This window comes from Aythya fuligula, chromosome 1 (assembly GCF_009819795.1).
Source record: "Aythya fuligula isolate bAytFul2 chromosome 1, bAytFul2.pri, whole genome shotgun sequence".
In the NCBI taxonomy this organism is placed as follows: domain Eukaryota; kingdom Metazoa; phylum Chordata; class Aves; order Anseriformes; family Anatidae; genus Aythya; species Aythya fuligula.
The window spans coordinates 38,326,326-38,341,768 of NC_045559.1; the positions used below are offsets into that span (position 1 = coordinate 38,326,326).

At 41.1% G+C, this 15,443-nt stretch overlaps 2 protein-coding genes across 2 annotated transcripts in view; both read right to left on the bottom strand.

Annotated features, from left to right (window-relative positions):
• Window positions 1-2,949, bottom strand: part of PTPRB (protein tyrosine phosphatase receptor type B) — a 56,816-nt gene extending 53,867 nt beyond the window's left edge. Inside the window, exons 1-2 of the mRNA XM_032205968.1 lie at window positions 2,895-2,949; window positions 1,199-1,591 (exon numbers count right to left, since the gene is read on the bottom strand). Of these exons, the coding sequence (XP_032061859.1) occupies window positions 1,199-1,591; window positions 2,895-2,949 (448 nt within the window). The remainder of the gene's footprint in view (window positions 1-1,198; window positions 1,592-2,894) is intronic.
• A 722-nt stretch (window positions 2,950-3,671) lies between these two features.
• Window positions 3,672-15,443, bottom strand: part of PTPRR (protein tyrosine phosphatase receptor type R) — a 142,082-nt gene continuing 130,310 nt past the window's right edge. The window contains exons 12-14 of the mRNA XM_032189212.1: window positions 14,865-15,022; window positions 10,866-10,979; window positions 3,672-4,888 (exon numbers count right to left, since the gene is read on the bottom strand). Of these exons, the coding sequence (XP_032045103.1) occupies window positions 4,795-4,888; window positions 10,866-10,979; window positions 14,865-15,022 (366 nt within the window). The 3' untranslated portion in view covers window positions 3,672-4,794. The remainder of the gene's footprint in view (window positions 4,889-10,865; window positions 10,980-14,864; window positions 15,023-15,443) is intronic.

Sequence of the window (15,443 nt, forward strand, 5' to 3'; positions counted from 1 at the left end):
ACTTCAAATGATTTTGCATTTTTAATCTCTAAAATGTATGGGAGGGCTGGGATGGCATCTTGGCCAATTTTCCATCCCCTGATTCTGCAAGCTGTCCTTTTGGACCTCCACTTGTGTGAGTAGTCTTGCTGTTGTGAGCAGATTTCTACAAGTGCAAATTGGGTGAAAAAATTGATATCCAGCCTTACAAGGAATGGGAGCATCAGCTGTCAGTCATGCCTCAAGATTCTCAGGTTAGAAAGAAGAAGCAATTTGTTTCAAACATTCTGAAAACTTGGCCATGTACAAAAATATTGGATCACGAAACATTTTTGAAATCCTGTAAAGACAAGAATAAATGGTGCATTTCCCAGTAAAACACTTAGCTGTGCAGGTTGCTCTTATTTACCATGAAGAACAGCTTAAAAGTGTGCAAGTAGAATATCAAAAGGATGAAATTGTCGGAATGAAGGATTGACAAGAGGACATCAAGGAAAACATTATTAAGTAATATTCAAACCATTCTACCTTCCCTTTTGATGTGGATATGTAAACATAAAACTTCACAGGTCCAGAAGGATGTGCACAGACCCATTCATATCAAAGTGTTATTGCAAGAATTTCTGAGATTTTTGATTTAGATCATTATTTTCAGGATTTTGACTGTTCTTACAGATATTTCATTTAAAGGCAGAGTGACACTGTGTAAATGCATGAATGTGTAAGCCATATGGCTCTTCTAATCATGGATTAATGATTCTTCTAATCATGATTTGGGTTAATCAAAGCAATAATTATATTTGATTTTCAGATGTCTTCTTGCTCTTGAAAGATTGAATATGCATTTGGATGATAAAATGAATGGGGAGGAGAAGGACTTGTACACATCCATATTTAAAAAACTATTAGGAATTATAACCCACATTTCTGTTTAAAAATGTAAAAGGAAATGACAAAATAGTGAGCTGAGATTGCACATAAGCCACTTTGATCCAAAGATTGGGAGTAGAGAAGAGGAGGGACATCCTGAAAATGCAAAATGGCTTTACAAAACACACCAATTGTCAGCTGTTTCTTTTGTTCTCTAAAAGCATTTTTGACTATGAAAAATGCTTTTCCATATGAATAAAACAACATAGTTTGTAACATTTGATTAAATATAAAAGAGACATTTTTGCTACCAAAACTTCCAGGATACTTCCTTGAAGGCATAGCTCACCTTGCTTTGAGCACAGGTTTACATAGACAGGTTTTCCCATCTCTCTGGCTTCAAGCTGCATCCACGTATGAAGATATTTCTTACTCTGCTTGGCCATTACCTTCTGACCTTGCTTTGTGAGAAAGAGTGAGCTGTTGGCCACCTTCAGGAGCCCGTCCTCCTCGTGGCAAGTCCACCTGACTGCCTGAGAGCAATCAACGATGATGCTGCGAGACGACAGCGCGGAGCGCGTGGAGATGCTCAGGCACTGGCCAGATTTCACGTGGAGGAGCCTGTCGTCGGCCATCCACTGCCACTGCTGGTTGGGGCTGGTCATACTGCACTTTTCCATAATGACTCCTTTCTTTTCTGAAAGACACTGCTGTTTCTGCACATGGATAATCAGAAAGCCCTCTGGAAGAGGAAAATCCCAGAGAAACACAATAGATTACACATGGTTATTTAACAAAAAGCAAATTCTTGATGATTAAAAATATGTCAGTGAATAAAGCTCTCTTCCCACTTTCTACACATTGAACTTTTCATGAACTTTCCTTGTGCTGAACCTCTTTAAAAGAACACCAAACATACAACCCGCATGATGCAAACACTGTTTCATGGTAATGTAAAGAGTGAGGATGCAAAAAGCAAACTGTTGTGACAAAGCTCACCTTGACCTTCATTATATGTAAAAATGAAACAAACAAACAAATGAAAAAAAAACAACACAAAAAAACACCAAAACCTGTATATAAAATAAATCCAAGAACTTCTAACTTTAAATACCAGTTCTAAATATTGCACTTCCTCTGCTTGAAAGCATATAGAGATCTACAAAAGCTCTCAAGTCCTTTTTTTTTCCAGTTTTATGGCACAGTCTTTTTACAATCTAATTTACTGCCTGCAAATTGTTTATTAAAACTCAGTGTTAGTGAAGAAAACATATAAAAGGACATTCCCAGATCTGTGTGTCCCTCAGTGCCCATGCCTTACAAGAATGGAGGCTCTTTACTGATAGGAAGTACATCTCTTACAGGATTTACTCCAATGTCTCTGGCTGTTAGTTCTGTGACCGCCCTGATTCACACCAGATCAGCTCTTTGTGCCACCATACTTTAAAAACATACAACAAATGCTTAAATGAGCAGAACTACAACTCATTCATCAAAAAGCCCCGAGGTTACCGATACAAAACCCATACGTGTCACAGAGCGCAGAACTGGATGTTTCAAAGGCAGCCCCTCTGCCCCATTTTTCTCTTTTTATAATGTGTTGCTCAAACATTTCCAGCCTCATTAGTTACAAGGTGATAAAACCAATTCCTATTTCCCTCGGTTGGGGTTTTTCACCCCTCTATTTTAACAGTTACAGCTAGTTTCTAACTACGCATCACAGAAAGCTCCTGCCTCTGGAATTTTCACAAAGTAGGACAAAAAATAGGAGTTTCCCTTTCAAAGAGCTTGTCCCAAAGCTCAACCCCCGGATTGTCTAGCATGAGATCTTCTTAAAAAAAAATAAGAGTTATATCCAGCATAGAAAAAGACAGTTTATTTTCCTGTGGAAAGAAATCTAAACAGAACAGGCTACGTTGGCCCTGCCCCCCGTTCCTTTTGTATGGACTCAACCGAAGAAGTGACCTGGATTTTGTAAGTCACCGGCTGCCCCAGAGGGGCAGAAAGACCAATGCAGTGGAGGGGAGGTGGGGAGAGACACTTACCTGAGGACATCAAGGCAAAACAGGTAAAAACCAGGACGTGAATTAAAGAATCCATTTTCCCTCTAGCAACTCCCCACGCTTCTCTTAAAAAAAAAACACCTCAGATAAGTGAAGCGAAGGCTAGGAAGGAAATGTGCCTTCACAGGGGGAAAAAGTCAGTGACGAGCACTTCCTTCTATTCAATTGTTTTGGGGAGTTTTGCACCACTTCGTCGTTTCATATGATTCTTCAGAATTTACTAGTTGCTTTATTTTGGAAAAATACAAATACGTGGGGCACTAGAAGAGATGGCGATGAATCTGTTTAGACTAAAAGTCCAAAGAAAAGGGATTGTACTTTTGTGTAATGTGTTGCCTGTGAAATTATGAGTCCACAGGTGACCTGGATGGTATTGAATAGGTATATACTGTATTATCCAGGGAACGCACACACATTTCTTTTGATATGTAATCAACAAACTCCTGATAATGATATTTGTAGCTCCATAAGTCCTAAAAGCCAAGAAGACAGGGGGAGGAGGAGGGGAAGAGGAGGAGGCAGAGCTCTGAGGTCTGTACTGGGTCTTATACAAACTCCCCTGAGGACCCAGTGATGCTGATGTTGCCTTCAGCAGGTGATCCGCTTCACTCAGTGTCAGTAGGAGCTTGCCTGTGTCATCTGGATTGAGTCTCCAGCGGTCTGAAGCCTTGGGGGATCTAACCAAATTGTACTGGTCTGTTTTGGGGGTACAAGAGTGTGTGCCGCATTACTCAAAGCAAAAATAGAGACTTCAGTAAGTATTTTATATCAAGTGTAATTTATTAGCAGTATGAAGCAAAGTCAAAATCACTGCATTAAAAACTCATTATACCCTGTGAACAGACCTCCCAGTGCTATAAGTCATAATGCCAACTTTGAATTTCTCTTAAAAGCAAATTCTTACTGAGCAGTAAGGAAACAGTCATAGCAGCATTTTCTTTTTTGTATAACCTGTCGTGGAACAGTCCATACCACTAAAGGCATCTATCTCACATTGAAAGAGATAGAGCAGATAAACAAGATAAGCAAAAAATCCCATATTAATAAAAGACGGACAAATATTTAAAATCCTTACCATTTAATATATGCTACAAAGTTTCTTTCAAAAGTAAAGTGACTTACACAATTTACAAATACACTGGATTTGGGTCTGTAGCAGAAGCATGTTCTAAGACAATCAACAGTATAGGGTAAATACGTACACACTGAATAACAGACATTGTGCTCTGCAACTGCTCTGTAAGACCTACAGTAAATACACATTTAATAGTTAATAGTATGAAGAACATATATTTCCATATAAAATATTGACTGCTTTTGAATATTTTCAAAAACAAGACTTTTATCTCATCTTCTTTTTCAATTTTTTTTAAATCCATAATTGAACACTTGCAATTTTAGCAGCAAGAATATTATGTGGCCAAGAAACAAGCTCACCACATAATCAGTAATAGCACTTTACAGTACAGTTGACAGTCCATTCACAAGACAGTTTGCAAACGCTAAAGCATTTATACACTTGAGAAACATTTCTTCTGTAGAAGTTCCAATGTCCAGCTGACTCCAGCAGTAGCACATACATACATTCCATACGGCAGATACCAGTATTACAGAATTAACCCACCTTTAGATATATACGTGAAATCCATGTGTAGTTTCAGCACGGTACCTTCTTTATAAATCATTTTTGGGAAGCTCACAATACATTCATATACATTAAGGGTCCAGCAATCTTTATACTCTTGCCAAACTGTCCACAATCCTTCAGAAGTTGGCTTCAAAGCCATTCTTCCCACTGCAGTAAACTTCTTGAAGAAGCTGCTGGTAGGTAATGAAATAAATTACCTCAGGAGACTGACATTCGGTTTTACCCTCTTTGTCTTCACTGGACAGCTTCTGCAGAAAGTCTGCTTTCATACAGACTCAGTGCATGGTGCACAAATTCGTACTGTTCACTGGTCTGAACCATTCCACCCCTGGAAAGGAAACACAGCAGAGTGAAATCTTATTTCTTACAAATGCAACAACCTCCTGTCCATGCCAGTCCCATCTCCACCTGATAACGCAAGGACTTTCCTCAATGTTTGACTTAGAGTTTGCTTGAGTAAGTGGGAGAATTGCCTGAGCAGAAGTACATTCTTCATGCCTTACATGTACAGCATGAACTATCGGTCCCGATACCATCAGAGTAAGAACTACAGAGAAGAAACACCTGGCACGGTTTGCATTGTTAAAACCTACATTTCAAATTCAACACATTCATAGAGAGATTCATTCAGACATTTGGGCAAGGAGGACCAGGTACAAGGAACCATCATTACCATTGATGGAGCAAGGCAATATTCAGAATCTGGCCTTTCTCTTTTGTCCTTTACTAAAAATGTAACCTTCGTTGACCCTCAGATTGCCTGTACAGAGAACAGCTCTTCCTGTCCTCTTTCTAACGCCTACAATGCATCCTGTCTGAACAGCAGCCACCTAAGAAATTTTACAGCAGTGACTCATTTTAGCACCAACAATACAGCAGAGTTTAACTTGACCATAAAAAGGACTAGTAACAGCCAGACTGGGTTAGATGCCTACATTTAATACATTCAACCGATTACAATCCCTTTTTCAGGTCAAACTGTGAGGATCAAGTCCCACATGTCCAGTGCCAACTGCAGTGAGGTAGGAAGGGGATGATGTCCTACAGGAGGTAGGCATGATATTTACTATGAGTGTTACCATTCAGCTCTAAAATTGAACAGAGCCTCATTCTGACAGCACTAATGTCTTTCAGATCTCACTTCTCATCGAATGAAGGCCTAGGTTTACTTAATTCCACTTTGTCTCACCTGCCAGTGTAGTCAAAGCAACAAGCTCATCCTCAGCTTACCCTGGAGCAGCTACTTATCTTTGTGGGGATGAATGGACTTAGAAGGAAGGATGACATTAAGATGCGTATTGTGTCTGGCATAAGCTAAACCTTCACTACTGCAATGAAATTCAGAGGGGGATTTGGATCCAGAGCGATGTAGAAGCCAGGCAGCTTACAGCAGGTCTGACAGACTCCCATGCGATCGCTTTCAGGGGTAGCAGCAACAAAATGGTCTACCAATACAGAGCTGTGTGAAGAACGGCAACACTGCCTCAACAGATGCTGTCCTTTATTATTAGAGAAGTTCACCGACAACCATAAGGCCCTTTTACTTTCCCCAGTACTGCCTCTCCGCTTTGCCAACAAAGACATCCACACATTCATAACCCCTGGCTGCCTGCAGCCGCTCTCCTCTGCACTCGTCTCTTGCTTGGAGATCCAGTGAGCGTCTAAAGGTGCCGGGGGAGCTTTGTTCTGGTCCTCCGTGCTGCCTGGCCTCCTTCCTTCCTGCTCCCTGCTGCGTCCTGCCCGGCCCACGCAGCCCCTTCCCAGCTGCTCTCGCTCCGTGTCCCCCAGGACATGCTCTCGGGGAGCAGTTCCCTGGTTTCGATCCGCTGTGAGGAGGGGTGGAGGAGGAGAGGCGTCCAGGGAGCAGCACGTGGCAGGACGGGAAGGTTAAAACCAGCCTGGCTGCACTAGGCTGCTGGTGGAGGTGACCCTCGCACCTACCTCTGTTGAGCTGCAGTAACACAAGATCCCTGAGAAAGCACATAAAAGCCTGGCTGGGGTCGAGCCCAGCACTACTGCATTTGCCCCAAGAAAAAATGAGGTGTTGTGGTGCTCCTAAACCCCGTGTGGGCAGAGCAGTGCAGATCGCTGTCAGCTGAGGGGGCACTCAGATCTTGGAGGGTCAGACAACTTGTCAGTGCTCACACGTGGTATCCTCCTCTTTGCTCTTGTGTAGAGCCCACACCTAACATCAAGGAATTATCTGTGATCCTAAAACACCGTTTTTAGGAAGAGTGTTTCAGGAGGAAATCTGCTCAGGGAGGGAGGTTTCCTCTCGCGTGTCCCCAGTGCCCAGGAGGGATGGACCCGCAGCTGTGGCACCTCCGGGCCTGCAGTCTTCGTGCTCTGCCAGGCCCCACTGCTGGCTCCTCTGCAAGCTGCTGGGCTCGCTGCTTCTTTGGGGTTTCAAAAGGAACAAACCCCGGTGCTCAGAGGGTTTGGGGACTATATCGAGGTCTGCCTGCGCAGCCGTGGTGCAGGGGCTTGTTCCCTGCCCTCTGGCTTGCTGCTCGTGCAGCTGGATGCAGTCCGCTCCACAATGAATGTGATGCGGCGTTTGGAATTTTTTTTTTTCTAACCTGAAGCAATTAGTCAAAACACTTAAACAATGAATTGACGCACACTGGAAACTCTTTTCATCCTGTCTGGAGAGCCAAAAGCGAAGTTATTGGACGTCATTCCAAGAATGTGCCTTTAAGGTTAAGAATGTGCAAAGTTTCTCGATATCACAGTAAACCTTGAAGATGCCTCACATCAAACGTTTCCTGTTTCTGTTGTAAAACATAAAAAATGAAGTGGAAAAAAAATAAAGTTGAGCAGATCTGAGGGTCTGTCTTTCTATGAAGCCACACAGAGCACGGCTATTTCTTCAACGTGGGTCAAGATTTTGAGTGGATGGTCCATTTCCTCATGTTAGCTCAGCACAGATGACTGCTGCCAGATCCTTTCACCCCTTAACAAACTCATAATTTATATTGAGCTGCTAAGAGGAACCCAGCACCTGAGCATACTGCAATTGGGAGCAGTGCTCTCCCATACCGTTCCCTGTTGGAGCTCTATTTCCAACTCTGTTTCCAGAGGGTCTTCATAGGCAGTTAAATAATCCATTTTTCAGCACAGCTCTTTACCACTATCTCTAATTTATCTGTATGCTTGTTTGGTTCTCACAGATTGCAGTCTGAACACTCCGTTTTCTCTTTTTGTGAGGGCAATCTGATGTACAAAGAATAACTTGCAGCCTGCTGCTGGCCAGCTTCCTGAGGATGAAAGCCTCATCCCTGTTCCTGCTCTGCTCCTGTTGGCCACACTTGCAACCGAAATGCAACTCATCTATGGCCACAGCCAGCTTTTGCAGTCATGTCTAGTGGGATGCCAGCTTCAAGCCACTTGTAGTGACCTTATCTCACACACCACCAGCTGATATCCCCATGTCAGGACTGGCTCACCAGGAGAAGTTAATCTCGTAGAGCTCTGTGTGTGTTACAGTGACACTTTACGAACCTGCAGTCTGGCTGGGCTGGCAGTGGCTGCTAAGCTCTGCTTTAGCAATCCTTGCTAGAAACTAACTGCCAGGTGAGCAAAAGCCATCCTGCAATATGGCCAACGGGAAAAAGGAAAGAAAAAAGAGTATCTGGTGTACTGAGTTTTGCCCAGAAAAATGCCTTCAAAAATTAGAACACAAATGTACTTTTTGTCTCAGGCAATGCCTGAGAACATGTAGAGTTCAGGAGCCCTCACCAAGATCTCTGGAGTCTATTTAAATAATCTGAAACTTGAAAAAATATCAAAATGCACAAACCACAAGACTTAGATTTTATAACAAGCTTTGTGTCACTGACATCGGTGTGCTGAATGTTTATATTTAGGTCAGATTTCCATTCTTTTTCCAAGGTAATCCAGGATCATACTACATATAAGAAAGTTCATTAGCCAGATATACTTAACCAAACTGTGTTGTCAGTAATAATGCTGAAAATCTGGAACATTTTTCCTGTGGTTGAAATAATAATAAAATATTTGAAATAGAAACTGATGTAGCTGAGAACAGAGTTTGCCCTCACTTCTCTACAATTAAGCATAAGAGCAATGAGAAAAAAAGGTTGACTTTAATAGAAATACTAAAATGGGGAAGAACACTACAGGCCTTTTTAAAACAAGATGAATAGATAATCAGGATGGAGCACTGGAAACGTGGAGTTGATAATTTAAAACAGAGTAAGCATTTTTTCCCTCAGCTCTTCCATCTTTTTCTGCTGCTGTGATTTTCAGGTCAGGAACTCCCCTTGGAGAATTCTGCCCTCCAAGTGGCTCATGCTGCCCTGTAAGGATCACGTTACATTCTCCACTCTGATGAAGGTGTGTGGGAGGGGAAGGGCAGGGGAGGTGATGCATAAACACAGAAAGCGATAAGGATTCTGGTCCTTTTGCAGTTTGTGGCTCCAGTACCTTTCAGAATGCTTCAAAACACAAAAATCCTGTATTATCCCTTTGACCTGATCTCTTTTTCAGCATTTGCACCCCTTATGGCTCGTTTCCATGTAAAGAGGAAAAGTGTGTCAGAAACAGTTAATATTCTTGGAAGGAGATTATATAACCTGGTACCTACAGCAAGACTCTGCTGTTCTTGGTGCAACCCTGTTTGTTTACCTTATACAAAATCCTGTTTCTGTAAGCAGAATAAGAAGTAGAAGTCCAACCAAACCAGCAGCTCACACTGTACACAATACCCACATCCTCCTTTCCAACACAAATCTTTCTTCAGCCATGGTTTTACAAAACAAAGCATTCTGCAACAATGTTGGCTTACAGCGTTCCTGCTTCCAAGCCCTGCTCCCAAGCTGTGAATTCAATCAGGGAATTGATCTGACTTAAGAAAACTCTGCAGCAAATGCCTTGCTGTTTTTTTAAGCTGGGCTGGTCTGCCAACCCGATTCAAAAGGAGCTCCAGCACAGCTAAGGAAGTAGCAGCAGCATCAGACTTGGTACTCTCTGCTGTGAACTACACACTGCGTGAGCCTGGATGTCCCTGTCAATCCAGGCTCAAAGACGATCCTTGCCTCCAGATTGCCCCGTGTCTCTTTTGACCTAACGGGATGCTGCAGTCAGCAGAAAGCTCCAGGAGGGAAAAAGAGGAGCACCAAACGCCCAGCAACCACAGGATTGTTATCTCAGGAGAGCTTCATTCAGTAGAATGTCACCCAGTCACCCGGAAAACAATATTCCTTAATCAGGATCTAAATATGAAAGTAATTTTGACTACTCAGCTAATGCTGTCATGCCAGTCAGCAAAAGTGATGGCAGCCACTCCATGTAAAGCAGCATTCAGCTGTGAAGTGGTTTTCAGAGTCATTACTGAAGAGTAAACCAGTCTCAGTCTGGCTCCTCTCCTTGTTAGGACATGGACGATGCTGGGCAGATGGGTTATGTTTCTTTCCCCCATTCTCTGGTATCTGGATGACATAAGTACCCTTCTTTGTCCTTCAGAGAATGCCCCATGCTGATGTAACCCACAATTTGATGTTACAGCAGCTACAGGCTCACTTTCAGTTAACAACAGCAATGTAGGGTAGTCAATTCACATGGGAGACTCCAATCACTGCACGCTTCTTTCAGCTCTGAAACCACTTTTGAGACACAGGCATCATCATGAAGTAGAACAAAAACATATCTTAAAAAAATATATGGAAAAAAAAAATCCCCACTCTTCTGCCAGGATGGGAAAGGCAGATGCTGTGTTTCTCCTGCTAGAGATGACTGGGGGACTAACGTCTACATTACCTGTGTCCCTTCTCATGGCCTACATACAGAAGGCAGGTCCCTGCTCTAGGTGTTAGTGATGTAACCTCCTTGTACTGTTAACAGCAGCTGGAATTTGGGTCCTGAAAGACCTCAAGTATAAACAAAATAACTCTTTGCATATGTCTAGAAAGCGTAGAGTAGCCTACACAAACGCTTTCTGTGTTGGACTAGTTCAGCTGCTGATGGTGCATGTAGGAAAATTTCCTTTGCAATCAGCAGAAGGAGAAGCAGGTCAGCTGGAGCCACGAGAAAATCTAGCACAGTTACTTGCAATTATTATGTCATCTCGTATGCACGTTAGATGTTTAGCAACCTGAATATTTAATTTTGGTGCCTATCAGACTTTTCTGAAGACCTTGACTCCTGCATATTTCTTATAATTTCATAACAGATTTCAGATATTGTATCAGCTACAAGACACTTTCTGCAAAGATGTAGAAGACTTCAAGTGTTACTTTAAAGAAATTCATGTTATCTGATTGATTTTTGGTTCTTCTGGAACTCACCTGTCCACTCGTAGCTGGCAGACAATGCTCAATGCATCTACAACTCCTTCTTCCTTCAGTTGCTGACAACCAATGGCTGTGGCAATAAAACAACCAGTTCTTCCTATACCAGCACTGAAAAGAAGGCAAAATTTAATAGGTGAATGGAGCTCACAGATCAAAGGAGTTAATTCGAAAACACTAAAAATACAAAGCAGGAAATTTTAGAACCAACAGTTTCTAGGTTTGTGACTAGTAAGGGTGACTTCTCAGCTCTCTTTTGTAGGTAGAAATAAAAGGGTACAGTTCCTGCAGTCTAGCTGTTGTGAGCAATTTGTGAGGCTTACATGTTTCCAGTTTGCACAAAAGTGTGTGGTTAATAAAACAACAATCTCTGTTGGCACCACGAAGTCCAAATACTCCCTAGCACAAAGCAAACAAGTGATGGAGATATGTGCTAAGCTGGGGGAAAAGCCCACCTAAAGGCAAAACTCAATGGGGCTCTATGTTTGAAGCCCTTGAAGGATAGAGGGGTTTTGTTAATTGTGCCTCTAACCACAAAGGTAAAAGGACCAAGAATCGTGCTGATGAAGTTAATGCCCTTTCCTGTGATTCTGCAGGAGGGAGAAGGATTTGATACTGTAACTTCAGCTTTTCATGATTCCTGCTTGGAAACAGCCATTTTGGCATTATCTTTACTCCCTGAGCTTCCAGCACTTTTGACAATCTCTGCCTGACTCTGTTTCTTGCTTAAGTAATGTGGAATTCAGTACAGCTCTTCCTTGTCTTGTTACATGCCAGGAAAATGTGAGGAAAATAGTTAAAACATGGAGTCGGGGTCCAGGTCTCTGTTTGGCTTGACTTTAGAAGAAATACTTAGCCATTAGACCTTGCTTTCTTCACCTTTGCAATGGGTAAGAGTGCTACCTGCTTCATAAAAGCACTACAAGAGTTATTGAAACTAAAGCCAGGAAGAATGTGTTGAGTGTCCCAGATGAGAGCTTGATATGAGTGCAAAGCGTTACCAGGAGTATGTCCAGTTGCTACAGCTGAAAAAAATCACAACCTACTCACCACAGAATGAAAGATAGGAGTGCTTTTGGGATTAAAAAGCAAGCCCACTCCTTCCAAAGTGAGTATTTCCAAGAGGACTCAGCAGTATTAAATATACGAGTATGTCTGAGCCAACCATGAGGGGATAATAAGAGGTAAAACTGGCAGTGTAAGAAAAGGTCAAGTAAACTGAAGAGTGTGAGCTGATAGCTTGGCAGTGTCACACAGGACATCAATATCTATGGGATAGATGTATCCAAAAGGAGGGAAGAGTTTATACAGGGATCTGCAAGTATCTATCATTGGATGCATACCCCCATTCTCTTCCTCAAATATCCTGAAATCCCTGAAAATGGGACTAAGAAGTTTAAACAATTTAGATGTAACCAAACTTGGCTATAATGAAGGGTTATTTTTTCCCTGCATTTTTTTTTGTGTGTGTGTGTGTGTGGATTAAGTGTTCTTGGACAAGTCCTTAATATGTATTAGACAAAAGCTAGGATTTTCTAATGTATTCTCTTCCTCAGCTCAAGCATGCAGGTCCTATCTTATTACACAGCATTATTTCAGACAGTGCAAGATAAAAGCAACACAGTTCTTCACTTGCCTTACATTTCTTTTCTGGGATATCCAGAAATCTGGAGATCTACTTACTTTGAAGTGTTTTCTGGCACTCAAACATGTAATGCTATAATATATATTTCTATTTTTCCCTTCTTTTTCAGGATTTAAGGTGTAGTAGCTCATTCATAATGGTCAGCTAATTGGGAGTGTAGACTGCTGAGTTTCTGGGATTAAGAGATGTAGGCAGTATGCTTTTTATAGAACATGTTTATGCTAGTGAGGAAGGAAAAGTAAAATTTTCCAGCAATAACAGTGTCAAATTTCTGAGCATGACTTTTTTTTTTTTTTTCATTTAAGTGATGAAGTTTCTCATTTAAGAAACTCATACAAGTCCTCCAAAACTACTGCGTCTTCTGGGAAGTAGAATATTGCATTGTGGGCCAGATTCTTGGTCAGCTTTGTTTCACTAAGTGGGGCTAAATTAGTTTTACATTTGCGGAATATAATTCTGTGTGTCTAATTCTCCTTTATTCAATCAATTTAAAGAAGAAAAATCCTTCTATGTCTGAAATCTATCAATTAACACATATTTGGTCCCAAAGTACTAAGTTGCCATCAAACCCAAACTTATTCTGAGGTATTAAATGTACATGTAAAGGACAGATTAAGGAGATATTTTCCATCTTTGCCACATGCTTTAATGAGCAATGCGAGAGAGGAAGCTTATACACCTTTCCAGAGAATATCACTATAAAGACTCTTAAGGACTTAAAACTTTCTTCCTTTGAAAGTCTACTTCCTTGGTATGTGGAGAATCAGATCTGCTGATTTCAAGGACCAAAAACAAGTGCTTATTATTTTTCCATGTGTTTGCAGAACAGGAACTGCTTTGCTGAAATGAGTAAAGTCCTCCTTATATCCTAAGTCCTGAATGGACTCCTCACTAAAGTGTGTAAGACAGCAGCCTGTGCTGATAGACTACGAGAAGACACACATAAAAAAATTATATATATATATATATATATTTACTTCTTATAATTCCAAATCTTAAGAGATTATTAAAGCCCTTCTATTTCAGATTAAGGATCATGCTTGAGCATGCCCTGTAATGCTTCTCTGGAAATAACTGAGAATTGTGCATTTGTACATGGTCTGATTTTAAAAGTGTGCACATGATCTGTAAGACCTGGATGACATCACTGGCAGCTCATATTAAAAGGGAAGAAACTATGTGATGAGAAAATGCAGTATGAGTGAGTTTATCCACGCTGTAGACCATTGTGTAGTGAGTGTATAGATAGGTGAGTTGTCGCAGAAGAACTAGTAATTTTAATCCTGGGTCTAGGCCTTCAATCATGAATAATTATAGACCTTGCTGTCACATTGCTCACATCAGAAAGACACTTTCTTCCTCTGAAAACCTTAATTACTGAAGATCCTCACTAGAAAAATGGGAACCTCAATGGCCATCCATGGATTTGTGGATTGTTTAGGATAACTACAATTCCTGACAAAAACAGCTGCATAAAATTTATAAAATTTCTACTCATCACATTCTAGTTTTGCAAAATGATGTGTAATTCAGATATGGCTTCCATTCCTCTAACTCCAAAATATGGAGTTAAAAAAGAAGTGGCTCCAGATGAAAAGATCTGGTTTTGATGTGCTTCTAGAAAAAAAATAAAAATAGTACTACACCAATTGTAAAAGATGTATGAGACAAAGCAAGTAAAGAAACATTAATTTTTTTTTTTTTTTTTTTTTTTTTTTCTGTTTTGCTTCACCTACTTTTTTTAACCAATATATAAATTCAGTCCAACTTCCGACAACTTAATTTGCAACAGGGGGCAATGAATCAACATCAAACAATAAAAGGGTGTGATGTACTTAGAGTGATTACAAGGACATTCATTGCAAATTGTGTTCATTTTAATTTGTGTTAATAACACTCTGCTCTTGAGTGTCAAACCAACTGCCTTTGTGAAAATGTTCACAAATTTTAGTACCGATGTGTTCTGGTCTGCAAATTTGTACCTGATGTCTGCTGCTTACAACATTTTAGTCTACAAGTCACAGGGCACTGCATCTGACTTAGGTATGTAATAATGCAACAAGATAAAAAAGAAAGCAAATCATGAACAAGAAACAGAAGCAAAAACATCTTTCCAGCTGGTCTTTCAAACAGAGAGCTCATTAGCAGAAATGGAGAATGTCTTGGAAAAGATTTGCTAGAAACGAGGAAATTGTCTGCAAAAATCAAATCCTCAGATAGGAGCTGAAAAAGGCAATTAGCATGAAGAAGACCTAGGGAATTTTTCTCTTCCCCAAATATGCTCTTTGCTTGGGAGGACTGTTTGATGTGATTTTCTGTGACAGTTGTTTAAGAAAAGGGATGAAAATTACCTGCAGTGCACAACGACGGGCCCTCGGCCGGGTGATTCCAGCCTGTCCTCTTCTACGTCCAGCATCAGCTGCAGCAGTGGCTGGGCGCTGTCAGGGGTTTTGTGGTCTGGCCAGGACGTGTACCAGTAGTGCTTCACGCTCTGGGATTGACTTCCTTGCTGGACATAACATCAAGGTTTTATATGCACACTTGTGGTGAACAATTCTTTTTATTTTTCTCGGTGTTATGGTAAAAAGGCAGTAAACATTTTAAGAGAGATTTAACAATTTGGTTTTATTGGACTGAGGGGATACATTTGAGGGGAACAGACATGCTTCCAGGGACACCTTTGAAATAAGGATTTCAGCACCTGGAAACTTGCCTGTTTTTCCAGCCATGTAAGCCATGCTCTGTCCATCTAACTATAGACTTGCTGTCTGTGTTGTCAGGAGGTAATTGTCAGAGGTCTGTGTTAGGTCAGCAGTAGAGTTAAAAGAGAGCACCTGGATTTGGGCTCCTTAATCTCTCTAAATTATTAAATATTTCTGCTACCTTTCAAGGACATTATCATAAGGGTCATACACTAAAATTAAAAGAGT